This window comes from Fukomys damarensis, unplaced genomic scaffold, assembly GCF_012274545.1.
Source record: "Fukomys damarensis isolate Sample0158 unplaced genomic scaffold, DMR_v1.0_HiC HiC_scaffold_27, whole genome shotgun sequence".
Classification (NCBI taxonomy): Eukaryota; Metazoa; Chordata; class Mammalia; order Rodentia; family Bathyergidae; genus Fukomys; species Fukomys damarensis.
In genome coordinates, this window is record NW_022900939.1 from 24,915,335 (window position 1) to 24,927,146 (window position 11,812).

Here is an 11,812-nt window from a genome sequence, read left to right on the forward strand (position 1 = left end):
TCAGGCGGGGTGAGTCCGGGGCAGTTGCCTCCCGCAGAGACCCGCCCCAAACGCGCAGCTGTGTTTCTGGTGAGCCATCTTTGCTCCGCTGCGGGGAATCGGTCTGTTCAGGGCTAAGGGAAGGCCCGGGAGGGGGCGGGCAAGAACCTTGGGTGCAGTCAGGGGGTTGTTCCAGAAGGGATCAAAGTCCTGGGGACGCTGTTCTATCCGTGACCTAATGAACTTCGGCTCCGTCTGTCTCAGGCATTTACGCCGCCGATAGAGCGAAGGCGATCCTGACCAGGAGAGCCCACGCCGCGAGAGGAGATGCGCGCGTTTATTGTAAGTGTGGGGCGAGGACGGGATCGTGTTTTCCGGGTGATGTGTCTCGGAGACCGACTTATTTGCAGGGAGGAACTTGCCGACGTGGGCACCACCCTTCCGTAGGTAGGCTCCTGGGCATCAGGTGTCCGAGGAGGGTCAGGTGTCTCCGCGCTGTCCCTTGTCGGGCAGGTCTGGAGGCTCTGCTGCCCGAGGAAATCGAGGCACGAAACGGAGCCCGGGTGTGGGCAAACATCCACACCTGACCGACTGCGGGGCCCAGGCCAGCCCTGCCCCACATCCCCAGCTCTGCACCACATTCTCAGCTCTGGTTTTTCCTTTTCCTAACCTGTGAGGCTTGGCAGATCCTCCTTTATCCGGGTAGGACCTTAGCAGAGTGTCTGAGACTCACCTGGGGTTGAATTCCCATTGAGCACCCCACATGAGACTTTGATCAAGTTAAAATTCACTCTTCCTCAGAGTGAAGATTTTATCACTTAAAACTTAGGAAGTGCTCAGAACAAACATCCTGGGACAGGTTCTGAGGGTCCGGCCCAGGCAAAGGGCTTGCATGGCACCTTGGCACTGGGGCATACTTGGCATAGTTGACAGGTGGAGTGTTCACTTTTTTTTGGGGGACAGGGTCTTACTGTGTAGTTGAGACTACCCTGGAACTCACTGTGTAGCCCAGGCTGGTCTCGAACTCACGGGGATCCTCCTCCCTCAGCCTCCCCAGTGCTAGGATTACAGGCGTGCTCCACCATTCCCGGCTTCATGGAGTGTTCACTTTTTAAAGCCCTTTCATCTCTCTGACATTGTTTTCAGTAGTAGTCTAGAAGTGAATAGTAATATAGAATGTCCAGAAAAGAAATCCATAAAGCGAACATTTTCTTCTACTGAACTTCATATGTATATAATCATGCCTATAAAGAAGTAATGAGAAATTAATTAAACATGGTATAACAAAAACAGGAAAAAGTAGTGGTTTAACTGGTTAATGGATATTTGAAAAGAGGAAAAAATATACTTAAGGTAGGTTATTCACAGTAATGAATAATTATAATGCTACAAATTCTGTTTGTAAATCCCCGGCCCTATTAAAACATTTTTTGAGACGGGGTTTTGTTATATTGTCCAGGCTGAACTTGAATTTCTGGGCTCAAGCAATCCTTCTTGTCTCAGCCTGTTAGCCATCTGGGATTATATGTGTGCACCACCACATCTGGCTTCTAGTGGCTTTTAAATATCTTCACATTTAAAGCATTTTTGGTAAAACTCTTAAGCCAGAAAACTCATCATACATTTTTATTTTACTTGACAAAATTCCCCAACTTTTTCTTCATCTGTGAAAATCAGGGAAAATGGCTGAATGATTGTGAAATTTGACATTTATTTCATCCAACGTTCTAGACCAAGAGTCTAGTTCTTGGTCACTCTTTAATTTCTCTGGCACCAGGAGACCAGACTGTTTTGTTTTCTGTTTAAAGGAAGTATAGGACCACAGGGATTGCTATCATAAAATGTGTATAAAGTGAGCTTGAATCGTTATTAGTTCAAACAGATAGATGATGTGGCTGAGTCTATGTGGCTCCAGGGTTGACTATGTAGCTGTGTTATTCCATTTAACTTCCATGCAGAGGACAAAGGTTTTAAAAGAATAAGAAATAAAAATGTGCTAATTGGAGGCCTATATGTGTATATAGATTAAATTTTTTTCCAACGGTGACCCCTCTCTGTCTGGCTGGACATAACTGGTTGTTCTTCCTTTATGCCCAGCCCAGCAATTATAGTTGTTCCATAAAAAGGGCTATGGCAGTGGAGGCAGCAACAAGTTGTCCTGGGGAGTCAGGGAAGCATTGAGGAGTAGAAATGTGAACGTTGAGACTTTTTTTTTGTGTGTGTGTGTGGGGTTGGGGATTGGACCCAGGGATTCACGCTCTCTACCATTGAGCTATACTCCCATCTTTTTTTTTGTACTGGGAATTGAACTCGGGTCCTTGCACTTGTGAGGCAGGTGGCAGAACCGCTGAGCTAATTCCCCAGCCCTATACTCCCCGTCTTGAGGGATGAGTAGAGTTTACCAGGGGAACAGCTCTGGAGTGCCCGGATGCAGAGGTAAGACTCACTCTGTGTGTACTTGCTCTAAGTGCCTTTGTGTGCATTAATTACTCATGAAGAATTGGCCTTTTTTTTTTTTAACGAGGAAGGAAAATTAACATTTGTATTATACCTAATATGGGCCACAAATTGTGCCAGATGTCTTACATAAATTTAATTAAATTCACACTATTCTATAGGGAAAATAGTAGTATTATTCACTTTGCACATGTGAAGACAGTGCTTGGGGAGGTTAAGTAACTTCCCTAGTCCTACAGAGGTACAGGCAGGACATCAGTGTGGATCTCCAGGCCTCAAAGCCATGGGCTTTTCACTGAACCATGTCTAGCAAGGGCACATTTGAGAAACTGTTCTGTTGTCCATGTGTTGAATGGACCACCCTGCCACAGTTTCCATGCGTGCAGATTTAGTTCTGAAACAGACACACTTCACTCTGTTTCACTTTCCCATATACCTGAATACCTGAACACTGCCCACCCTATCATTAGATTTTGGGTTCAGGTAGACCTGCAGTGGAATCCTCACCTTGCTTCTGGGGACTCTGAGACCTGGGGCAAGTTAATTCCCATTTCTGGGCTTGGTTTTCTGGTCTGTACAATGGGACTCCAGGGGACATGTGAAAACCCCAATGAGCTTTGCTTCCTTTTCCCAAGATGCCTGTGACTTTTGGGCTCCTGAGGCTGTTCCTAGTGCCTCCTGGAGCTGCCACTCCCTTCCCAGCTGGCAAGAAGAATTAGGCTCAGGGTAGGAGGGGAAAGGGTAACATGTCAGGCCACTTTTATTTATTTCACTTCCACCTTTGCTTTAGGCCCGAGCTTGGGAAGTCGGGGCAGTCCAGCATTTTTGTGTCTCTTATACCCACCTAGCCTGTGGCATGTGTTTTTGTTGTTGTTGTTGTTGTTAAAACCATACTGTCTATTCAGGTGTTTTATAGCATTCATCCTCATTATATCCATCAATCCTTATACAAAACCTGCTGAGCAAGTACTGCAATTCTGTTCATCCAGAAAGCTCAGAGAGATGTTAAGTGATTTCTGAAAGTTACACAGCAACAGAACACAGGAGATTCAGCTGAGGTCCTTGAGGGTGGCCTGGGCTCTGCTTCTTGGTACACAGCCTCAAAGAGATTGACACCCAACTCTTCATGGGTTGCTTCTTTTGCTAAAACTTTGCCGTGGAAACTCCTGACTCCCTGCTTGGAAGTCCCTGGTCAGCAATCCAGATTTGACTTTGATGCATCCCAGTATTCTCACATTTCCCCCAGAGTTTCAAAAGTGAGAGAGGATGTGGTTTCTGAGAACTAGGAGGAAAACAGCTTCAGTCTGAGTTTCACAATCTCCCAGAGTCTCTAGGATCCATCTGCGACCTGACCAGATAAAAAAGAATTGGGGGGCAGTAATTTATCTCAGTGGCACCATGCCTGCCTTGCAAGTGCAAGGTCTTGAGTTCGATCTCCAGTACAAAAAAAAAAAAAAGAATGCCAGGCATGATAGCAGCAGAAATGATTTCCTAAACGATTCCTGTGTACTGTGTTTTGTAGCTGTTGACTTATTTGGTCCTTAGGATAATCAGCCCCATGTTACGACTGAGGAAACTGGGTAAACTTGCAACAGGGCAGCAGCTAAGCCTGGATTTGAAATCAAAGCCCTGAATATAACCACTGTGCTGTCTGTGAAAAGTAAATCCATCTTGATTGAAAAATAGAGCAGTCATACTCATTTTCCTACAGAAAATTTCCTATTTTTGTACTCCTGAAATGTTTCATAAAAAAAATCAAGTCCCCCAAGCCCTGATGAGACAGATGGGATGTAAGTGGATCAGAATGTGACCTGACCCCTGCCTCTTTCATCCCTGGTACAAAACAAACAAATGAAAAAACCAAGAATGCGGCCTGAAATAGCCTCGAGTGAAAGAAAAACAGTTTCTGTTCTGTTTCAACTTTTGAGTTGAAAAGCGTCCTTGAAAATGCTCTCCTTCACTTTCCAGTCTTGTCCAGTGCCCAGGGCGAGGGGCATGGACTGAATCTAAACTGTAGGGCTTGAGTGGCAGTCACTCTGCAGGGACTAGAACTGACGGGGGCTGAAATCTGCCATAGGGAGGGGGGCTGTCTCCTCCTCGCATGCTTGGGGGAACCTGTAGGATTGACACTGTAACACTGTAACTCTGCGGATCAGGTGGCCTCATCTCCCCCAGCCTGTTTCCCCACCTGTGAAATGAAGCGTGCCCACCCATGGCAGCCTAACTTTTCAGTCTGTTTCCCTTGTGGGTCTCACTCCGGGCTGCACAGCAGAATCATCTGGGAACTTTAAAAAAATAGTGGGCCTGGGATCCACCCCTGCGATTTTGCTCTGGTCACACTTCAGGAGCACCTTGCGATTCCGGCTCGGCCTAGTGCTTTGCTTTTCTCCTTGGTGCCCCTGCTCACCTGTCTCACAGACCCCTTTAAAGACCACTTCTTCACTGATTGCAGTGCCGTGCAGGACTTAGACGTCCTGAGATCTGGGTTCAAATTCTGTCATTCCACAGCTAGTTTGCCTTCATCTTTCAAGCCTTAAATAAAAATTTTGGGTTCTGAGTCTTTTCGCTATCTTTAGTTCTTCTCCTCCAATTTTTCTTAAACCCATTTGAGTGAGGCTTTTGCCTCTAACTCCCAGTAGAACCTGTACTCATAAAGGTCACTGACAATCCTCATCCAAGACCATGCTCCTGAGCCAGGTGGGGGTATGCAGCTGCTCCCCTCACGTCTCTGCTGGCAGCCTAGCAGACGTTGTGGCCCAGCCTGCCTGGGCCTGAGCCTGCAGTCCTCAGCCTGCTCCTCTGCAGCCAGCCTCATGCCAACCTCTTTGTTGCTGTGGCCAGAAAGCTTGGGATCATCTGATGGCTTTTTCCTTCGCATCCCTCCTCATTCCATTGGCAAAACCTGTGGCTAAACCTTCACACTGGATCTGGCACCTGGCACTTCTCATTGCTGCCTGGTCCCAGTGTGTCTAAACCATCAGCATCTCCTGCCCTGGTCTCTTAACAGGTCTCCTACTTCCTTCATGCTCCCTAAGTGAGCACCCAGCGGAACCCTTTAAAAACCTATGTTGGGTCATGTGTCTCTTGTGTTCTACACTTAATAGTGGCCCCTTCAGAGTCTAGGTCAAAAGCCTAGCAGTGGCTGGCAGGTGCTGCACGGGGGTCTCACCCACCAGCCTTCTTCTTTTTTTTTTTTTTTTGGTACCATGGATGAACTTGGGACCTTGCACTACCGAGGTGGCAAGTGGTGGAACCCCTGAGCTAAATCCCTGCCACCCCACCCCACCCCTTGGCCTTCTTGTTGTTCTTAGACACAGCCCACCTGTGGCCTTTGCTGGGCCTTTGCTGGGCCTGTTTCCTGTGCTGGGCTCTCTTGGACACACAGGTTCACACTCCTACAGTGAGGCCTCCTGAGACCCCTTATGTCCTGTTTAACATTGCACCCGCTCCTCCGCATCTGCACCTGAGCCCCAACATGCCTGACTTTCTGTTAATTTGGTATCCTTTATAATATTCTAGATGATTTACTTGTTTTCTTTTTTTAATTCAATTTTTTTATTAGTACACGTTTGCAGTACATAGTGATTATATTTATTGTGCGGAGTTTGTATACGTACATCATGCATCTTAGTTCTTTTTTTTGTCCCCTTCCCCTCTCATCCCTTCCTGCTCCCTCCAATTCTTGTTCTCCTTCCCATTTGCAAAAGCTCTATTTTCTTTTTTTTTTTTTTTGTACGGGGGATTGAACTTGGAACCTTGTGCTTGTGAGGCAGACAGCGGAACCACTGAGCTAAATCCCTGGCTCTCATTTTTATTTATTATTATTATTATTTTTTAAATGCAAGGCACAACAGCAGGGATCTATGATTTGTTCTTAGATACAGTCCTGGTGTCTAGGACGCTTCCTGGCTTATAGCTCAGTGAGTATGGGTGAAGGAGCAAATGAACGCGTTCCTTGACCCTCCAGAGAGGTGGGCATCCCCGGGGCAAGGGACTCATAACAGGTGTCATTGGCCATTCACTTAGCAGGGCTGCATATCAGGGCTGCAAGGAGGAGATTTGTTAAGAATACAGGGTGACTGTGCAGGTCAGCAACCCCCAGTCCTGTGGTCTGTGTTGGGAAAGCACAGCTGGTGATGAGGGCTGAGGCCTTGGGGTTGGTCAGAATGCAGTGAGATCTGGAGCACACAGTGAGAGCGTGTCACTCCTGTCCTCTGCCTGTTGTCCCTATCCTAGAGGCAGTGCTTGAGCTCTTAAATTACTTAAATGGACAACACCAACAGTAGGGTTTAAAGGTAGAATACAACAGAATGAATAGATGGGTGTACCTGTGGTAAAGCACTGGGTCTACAGATATTAATTTAAAAACTTCTTTCAAATTTGAATGTTTGAAAATTCAAATTAGATGTTTGAAGGTATTTTATAATAACATGTTAGAAAGCATGCTATGAACTTGAAAATGTAGGAGAAAATTTGGAAAATATAGGAAAATAGAAGGAAGCAAAATTACAAGAACCATCCTAAGCTTCAGCGGGGGGGAAAGTCCATTAGTATGTTGGTCTGTATCTTTCTTCTTTTTAAATTTGTGCGGCACTTACTAATTAAATGCTAGGCAAGTCCTCTACCATTGAACCAGAACCCTTACAAATCTTTTTTTGCTTTGTACAACTTTTTTTGGTATGAAGTGATTGGATAAATTGCCTACAAGTGAACACGTTTTTTCTTTTTTCAAATCAAGGTTAGGTTTTCTTTTTTTTTATTCTAAAATGAATACATGCTTATTTAAACTTTAAAAAATCCTAGAAAATAGTTAAAAAGAAAACTACTAGCCCTAATTGGGAGATAGTTTCATGAGGTTTTGATAACAGATAATATCTACATTTTCTAACTAAAACACTGGAATTAATCAATATGAAGTTTTTTTCTCATTTAAAAATCTTTAAAAATGTTTTTATTAAAGTAATTCATACTTGGGCTGGGGATTTAGCTCAGCGGTTTGGTGGCCTGCCTTGCAAGCACAAAGACCCAAGTTCGATCCCCGGTACCAAAAAAAAAAAAAAAAAAAAAAAAAAAGTAATTTATACTTAAAAATTCAAATAATCAAATCATATAACATAAAATATAAAACTTCCTGAATCTCAACTACTTTTTATGCAATATAAGTTTGGTATATTTCCTTAGATCATATAGTGAATAGTACATTTTAATTATAAATGTATAAAAATGTTTTTAAGCAAGATAGAATAATAATGTCTTTCTTTTTAAAAAAATTTATCGGTACATTTTAGGTATACAATATAATGGCATTCATCATTGGAAATTTGTACCTTTATATAATCTATCTTGGTTCTTCTTTTTTCCGCATTCCCCTCCCCTCCCTTTAACCCCTCCACCCCTCCCTATTTACAAAGACTTTGTTTACATTTTTTCATTTTCTTACATTAATTCCATTCCCTTCTTTTCTTTCCCTGGCCCCTTGCACTTCCCCCTCCCTTTGGACCTTTTCTTCCTATTTCACAACGTCTATTATGCCTTTTGATCCTTATTTACACTTTCAGTTTTTCACACCAGAGAAATTATTTGGTGTTTACATGTGAACTAGTGCAAAGAATCAAAAAGTGGGATCTCGTTAAAAAGCTTCTGCACAGCAAGAACCACCAACAGCGTGAAGAGACAACCCACAATGTGGGAAAATATTTTTACCATCTGTTCCTCAGACAAAGGTGTACTATCTAGAATATATAAAGAACTTAAAAAAAATCAGCCCTCCCAAATATAAAGACCCAATCCAAAAATGGGCATCTGAAGTGAACAGACATTTCTCAGACAAAAAAGTAGAAACAGCAAATAAACATACAAAAAAATGTTCACCATCTCTGGTTGTTTGAGAGATGCAAGTGAAAACAATGCTGAAATTCCACCTCACCCCAGAAAGAATGGCTGCTATCATGAAATCAACCAATACAACAAATGCTGGTGGGGGTGTGGGGGAAAAGGAGCCCTCTCCACTGTTGGTGGGAGTGTAGATTGGTGCAACCACTGTGGAAATCAGTGTGGAGATTCCTTAAACAACTAGGATTAGCGGTCCCATTTGACCCAGCTATTTCCCTACTGGGTATCTTCCCAAAAGAATTAAAAGAATAACACCACAGTGATATATATGCACCCATGTTCATAGCGGCACAGCTTGTAATAGCTAAAACTTGGAAACAGCCCAATTGCCCATCAACTGGAGACTGGATAAAGAAAATGTGTGGCTTTAAAAAAAATACAATGGAATACTACTCAACCATAAAGAATGAGAAATTATGGCCAGGGATTTAGCTCAGTGGTTCCACCGCCTGCCTTGCAAGCACAAGGACCCAAGTTCAATCCCCGATACAAAAAAAGAAAAGAATGATAAATTAGAGACATTTATGGCTAAATGGGCACATTGAGACAATACCCTTGAGTGAAATAAATAGGATGGATATGTATAAATATTGAATAATAATGTCTTTCAACTTGCTTTTTTCAGCTACTTCCATGTCCGCTCATGTAAATACCTTGCTCTCTCCAATGGCCGTATGTATGCAGGGCTGTAAAATTTAACTGCTTCTAATTGAGGTTGTTTGGGTTGTTTTCCTATATGAATTTGAAGGGCAGAAATTGCTCCTCAACTTGCTTACTAAGGAAAATGGCTGCTCTCCAGCTTTTTGTAACTCTGCTTTTGTGGAGGAGATAAAGGCTTTTTGTTCTGAAGTCCCATGGGCACAGAGTCTCTCTTTGCCATTGTCATCCATGTGCTGTGTAGGAGAGTTTCACTGGGTGGCTTGGTGTCCCCTGGCCCTGCCCTGGAGGAGGCAACCCTGTTGCTGGGTCTGGGAGGGGTGCTCTGCTCATCTGGACCTTGCACAGAAACCACCTGACAATAATACCACACAGCTGCGTTCCCAGGATGACTGTGGGTCCTTTTATAACTGGGTTTGGCGCACTTGTTTTGCAAATGGCCGGATCGTAGACATTCTGGGTTTTGCAGGCTCTACGGTTACAACTCTTCAACCTGGCTGTTGTGGGAAGCATCCATACACAGTGTAAATGTGTGAACCTGACTGTGTTGCAATAAAACTTCTTAGACACTGAAATTTGAATTTCATATACAGTATTTTTTTTTTGTTATAAAATATTCTTCTTTTTGGCTTTTTGCCCTCAGCTGTTTAAAAAAGTACTAAAACCATTCCGAGCTTGCAGGAAGGCCATTCAGAAATAGACAGAGGTCCAAATCTGGTGCAGGAACTGTAGTTTTCAAGTCTTTCAGTTGAGTGCATGAGTTTTCTGCGTTCTTTTTGATTCAGCTGAGTTGGCATATGTGTATCATTAAAGTCATTAATTTTCTAGGTGGAGCTTAGTGATTGGAGCTTAGTGGTAGTGGATCTTTTCCAGTTTGATCTTTGTTGATCTTCACTGGTTTAGCTAGACTCCTATCCTGCATATATGTATGTTTTTGTTTCTTTGAATCATTTCTTCCTTCCATCTTCCATTGGCTGCTGTCCTAATATGTTCAACACGTGTGCATGTTCCTTTTCTTATCATTATTGTTTCTTAGAAATTATTTTTTTCAGGTGTGATTCTTACAAGGTGTATAGTGGAGGATGATGTCCTGTATCTTTAATTTATACAAATGTTATTGTGTTAGAGCTCACCCTCACTTTCCCACTCAACACTATTTTAAAGACTAGGAAGGCTGGGGATTTAGCTCAGTGGCACTGTACCTGCCTCACAAGTACAAGGTCCTGAGTTTGATCTCTGATTAAAAAAAAAAAAAAAAAGCAAAGAAACCAAAGACTATCTGGGAGCTGTGGGTGTAGCTCACTGGTAGAGCTTACTATTGTATATGTGAACCTCTAGGACACTCAACCCCCACAAAGAAGACCATCTGTGTTGCCATACAAATATCCTTGCTTCTAGCTAGTGTATAGGGCTCCATTGGTGGTGAGTCTTCTCCTTTATAAAAATAGGTTTCCTGGAGTGTTTTTGTAATAGATTTGTGTGCATATTTGAGAATAGCTGTCTTTTGTACTTACAAGGGAAAGGTTGCCTGATATAAAAAAATCACAACTTTTTTCTTTCAAATTGTAGATATCCACTTTTTTTTTTTTTTTTTCGGTACAGGGGATTGAACTCAGGACCTTGCACTTGCAAGGCAGGCAGCAGCACCACTGAGCTAAATCCCCGGCCCCACTTATTTTTAATTTTTTGCTGTGCTGGGGATTGAGCCCAAGACCTTGTATATGGTATGCACGTGCCCTACGACTGAGCCACACCCCTAGCCCTAGATACTCATTTAAAATAAAAAAAATTTTTCTTTGGTTAAGTAAAAAATTTCTTTAAAAATTAATATCAGTTTACCCTATTTAATGTCTGCGTCTTTGTTTTGATAAACACGACTGCAAAAGCATCAGCACCATCAAGTGTGGAGCAGCACAGCAAGTTTAAGTGCCCCACCCCTCCGTGCTGTTTTCTTGTCACTCCCTCTCCTCCCAGGCCCCTGATAACTGCTGCCCATTTCCTGCCCTATATTTATACCTTTTCCATAATGATATATAAATGGAACCGTACACTATATAGCTTTTTGGGTCTAGATTTTTCCACTGTTCCTCCATAGAGAACTCAGTAGTTTTTCCGCCTGAACTATTATAATATTTTAAACTGCTCTTGTCATTGTAATAAGATTTTTCCTTTTTCTTTTTTTATGCTGGCGTGTGAGTCTCCTTTCATCATCAGTCCTTGTCTAGAATACAGTGAACTCCTGGGTCTCTGTACTTCCCGCTCTGTCCCCCTTGACAGCATATTACTAATGTTCACTTTTCCAGTCTGCAGCCTCTCTCAGGGCTGAGTCTCTGCCTTCTCATTTTGTCCTTGTGTATTTGGAAAAATCTCCTTAGTTAGATTTCCCTTTGGGAATGCCAGAAGGTCCCCTAATTTTGACCAAACACTTAATGCCCCTTTTCTGTTCTGGGAAACAAATGGGAATGAAATTCATTAATTGTAACCATTGTTTTGAAATCAGCCCCCACCCCTGCACTTGCTGTGGATTGAACCCAGGACCTTCACACTGAACTACATCCCCACCCCTTTTATTTTATTTTTTCCAGACGGGGTCTTGCTACGTTGCCGAGGCTGGACTTGAACTTTCAGTTCTCTTGCCTCAGTGTCCCACAGTGGGTGGCATTATAGGCGCACACCACCATCCCTGGCCCTGAAATAGGTACCGAATAAGAATTAGGCACCCTCTCGGGCTGTAGATTTAGCTCAGTGGTTCCACAAACGCAAGGTCTAAAGTTTGATCCCTGGTCCAAAAAAAAAAAAAAAAAAAAAAAAAAAAAAAAAAAAAAAA

At 43.1% G+C, this 11,812-nt stretch overlaps 1 protein-coding gene across 2 annotated transcripts in view; it reads left to right on the forward strand.

The window, feature by feature from the left end:
- Positions 1-11,812, forward strand: part of LOC104870439 (phospholipase A and acyltransferase 3) — a 22,242-nt gene continuing 10,430 nt past the window's right edge. Inside the window, exons 1-2 of one of the 2 annotated variants that reach the window (XM_010636125.1) lie at positions 1-69; positions 244-321. In XM_010636125.1, coding sequence (XP_010634427.1) covers positions 307-321 — 15 coding nt within the window. In that variant the 5' untranslated portion in view covers positions 1-69; positions 244-306. Of the gene's footprint in view, positions 102-243; positions 322-11,812 lie in introns of both variants that reach the window. The other variant, XM_010636124.2, reaches the window with a different exon arrangement.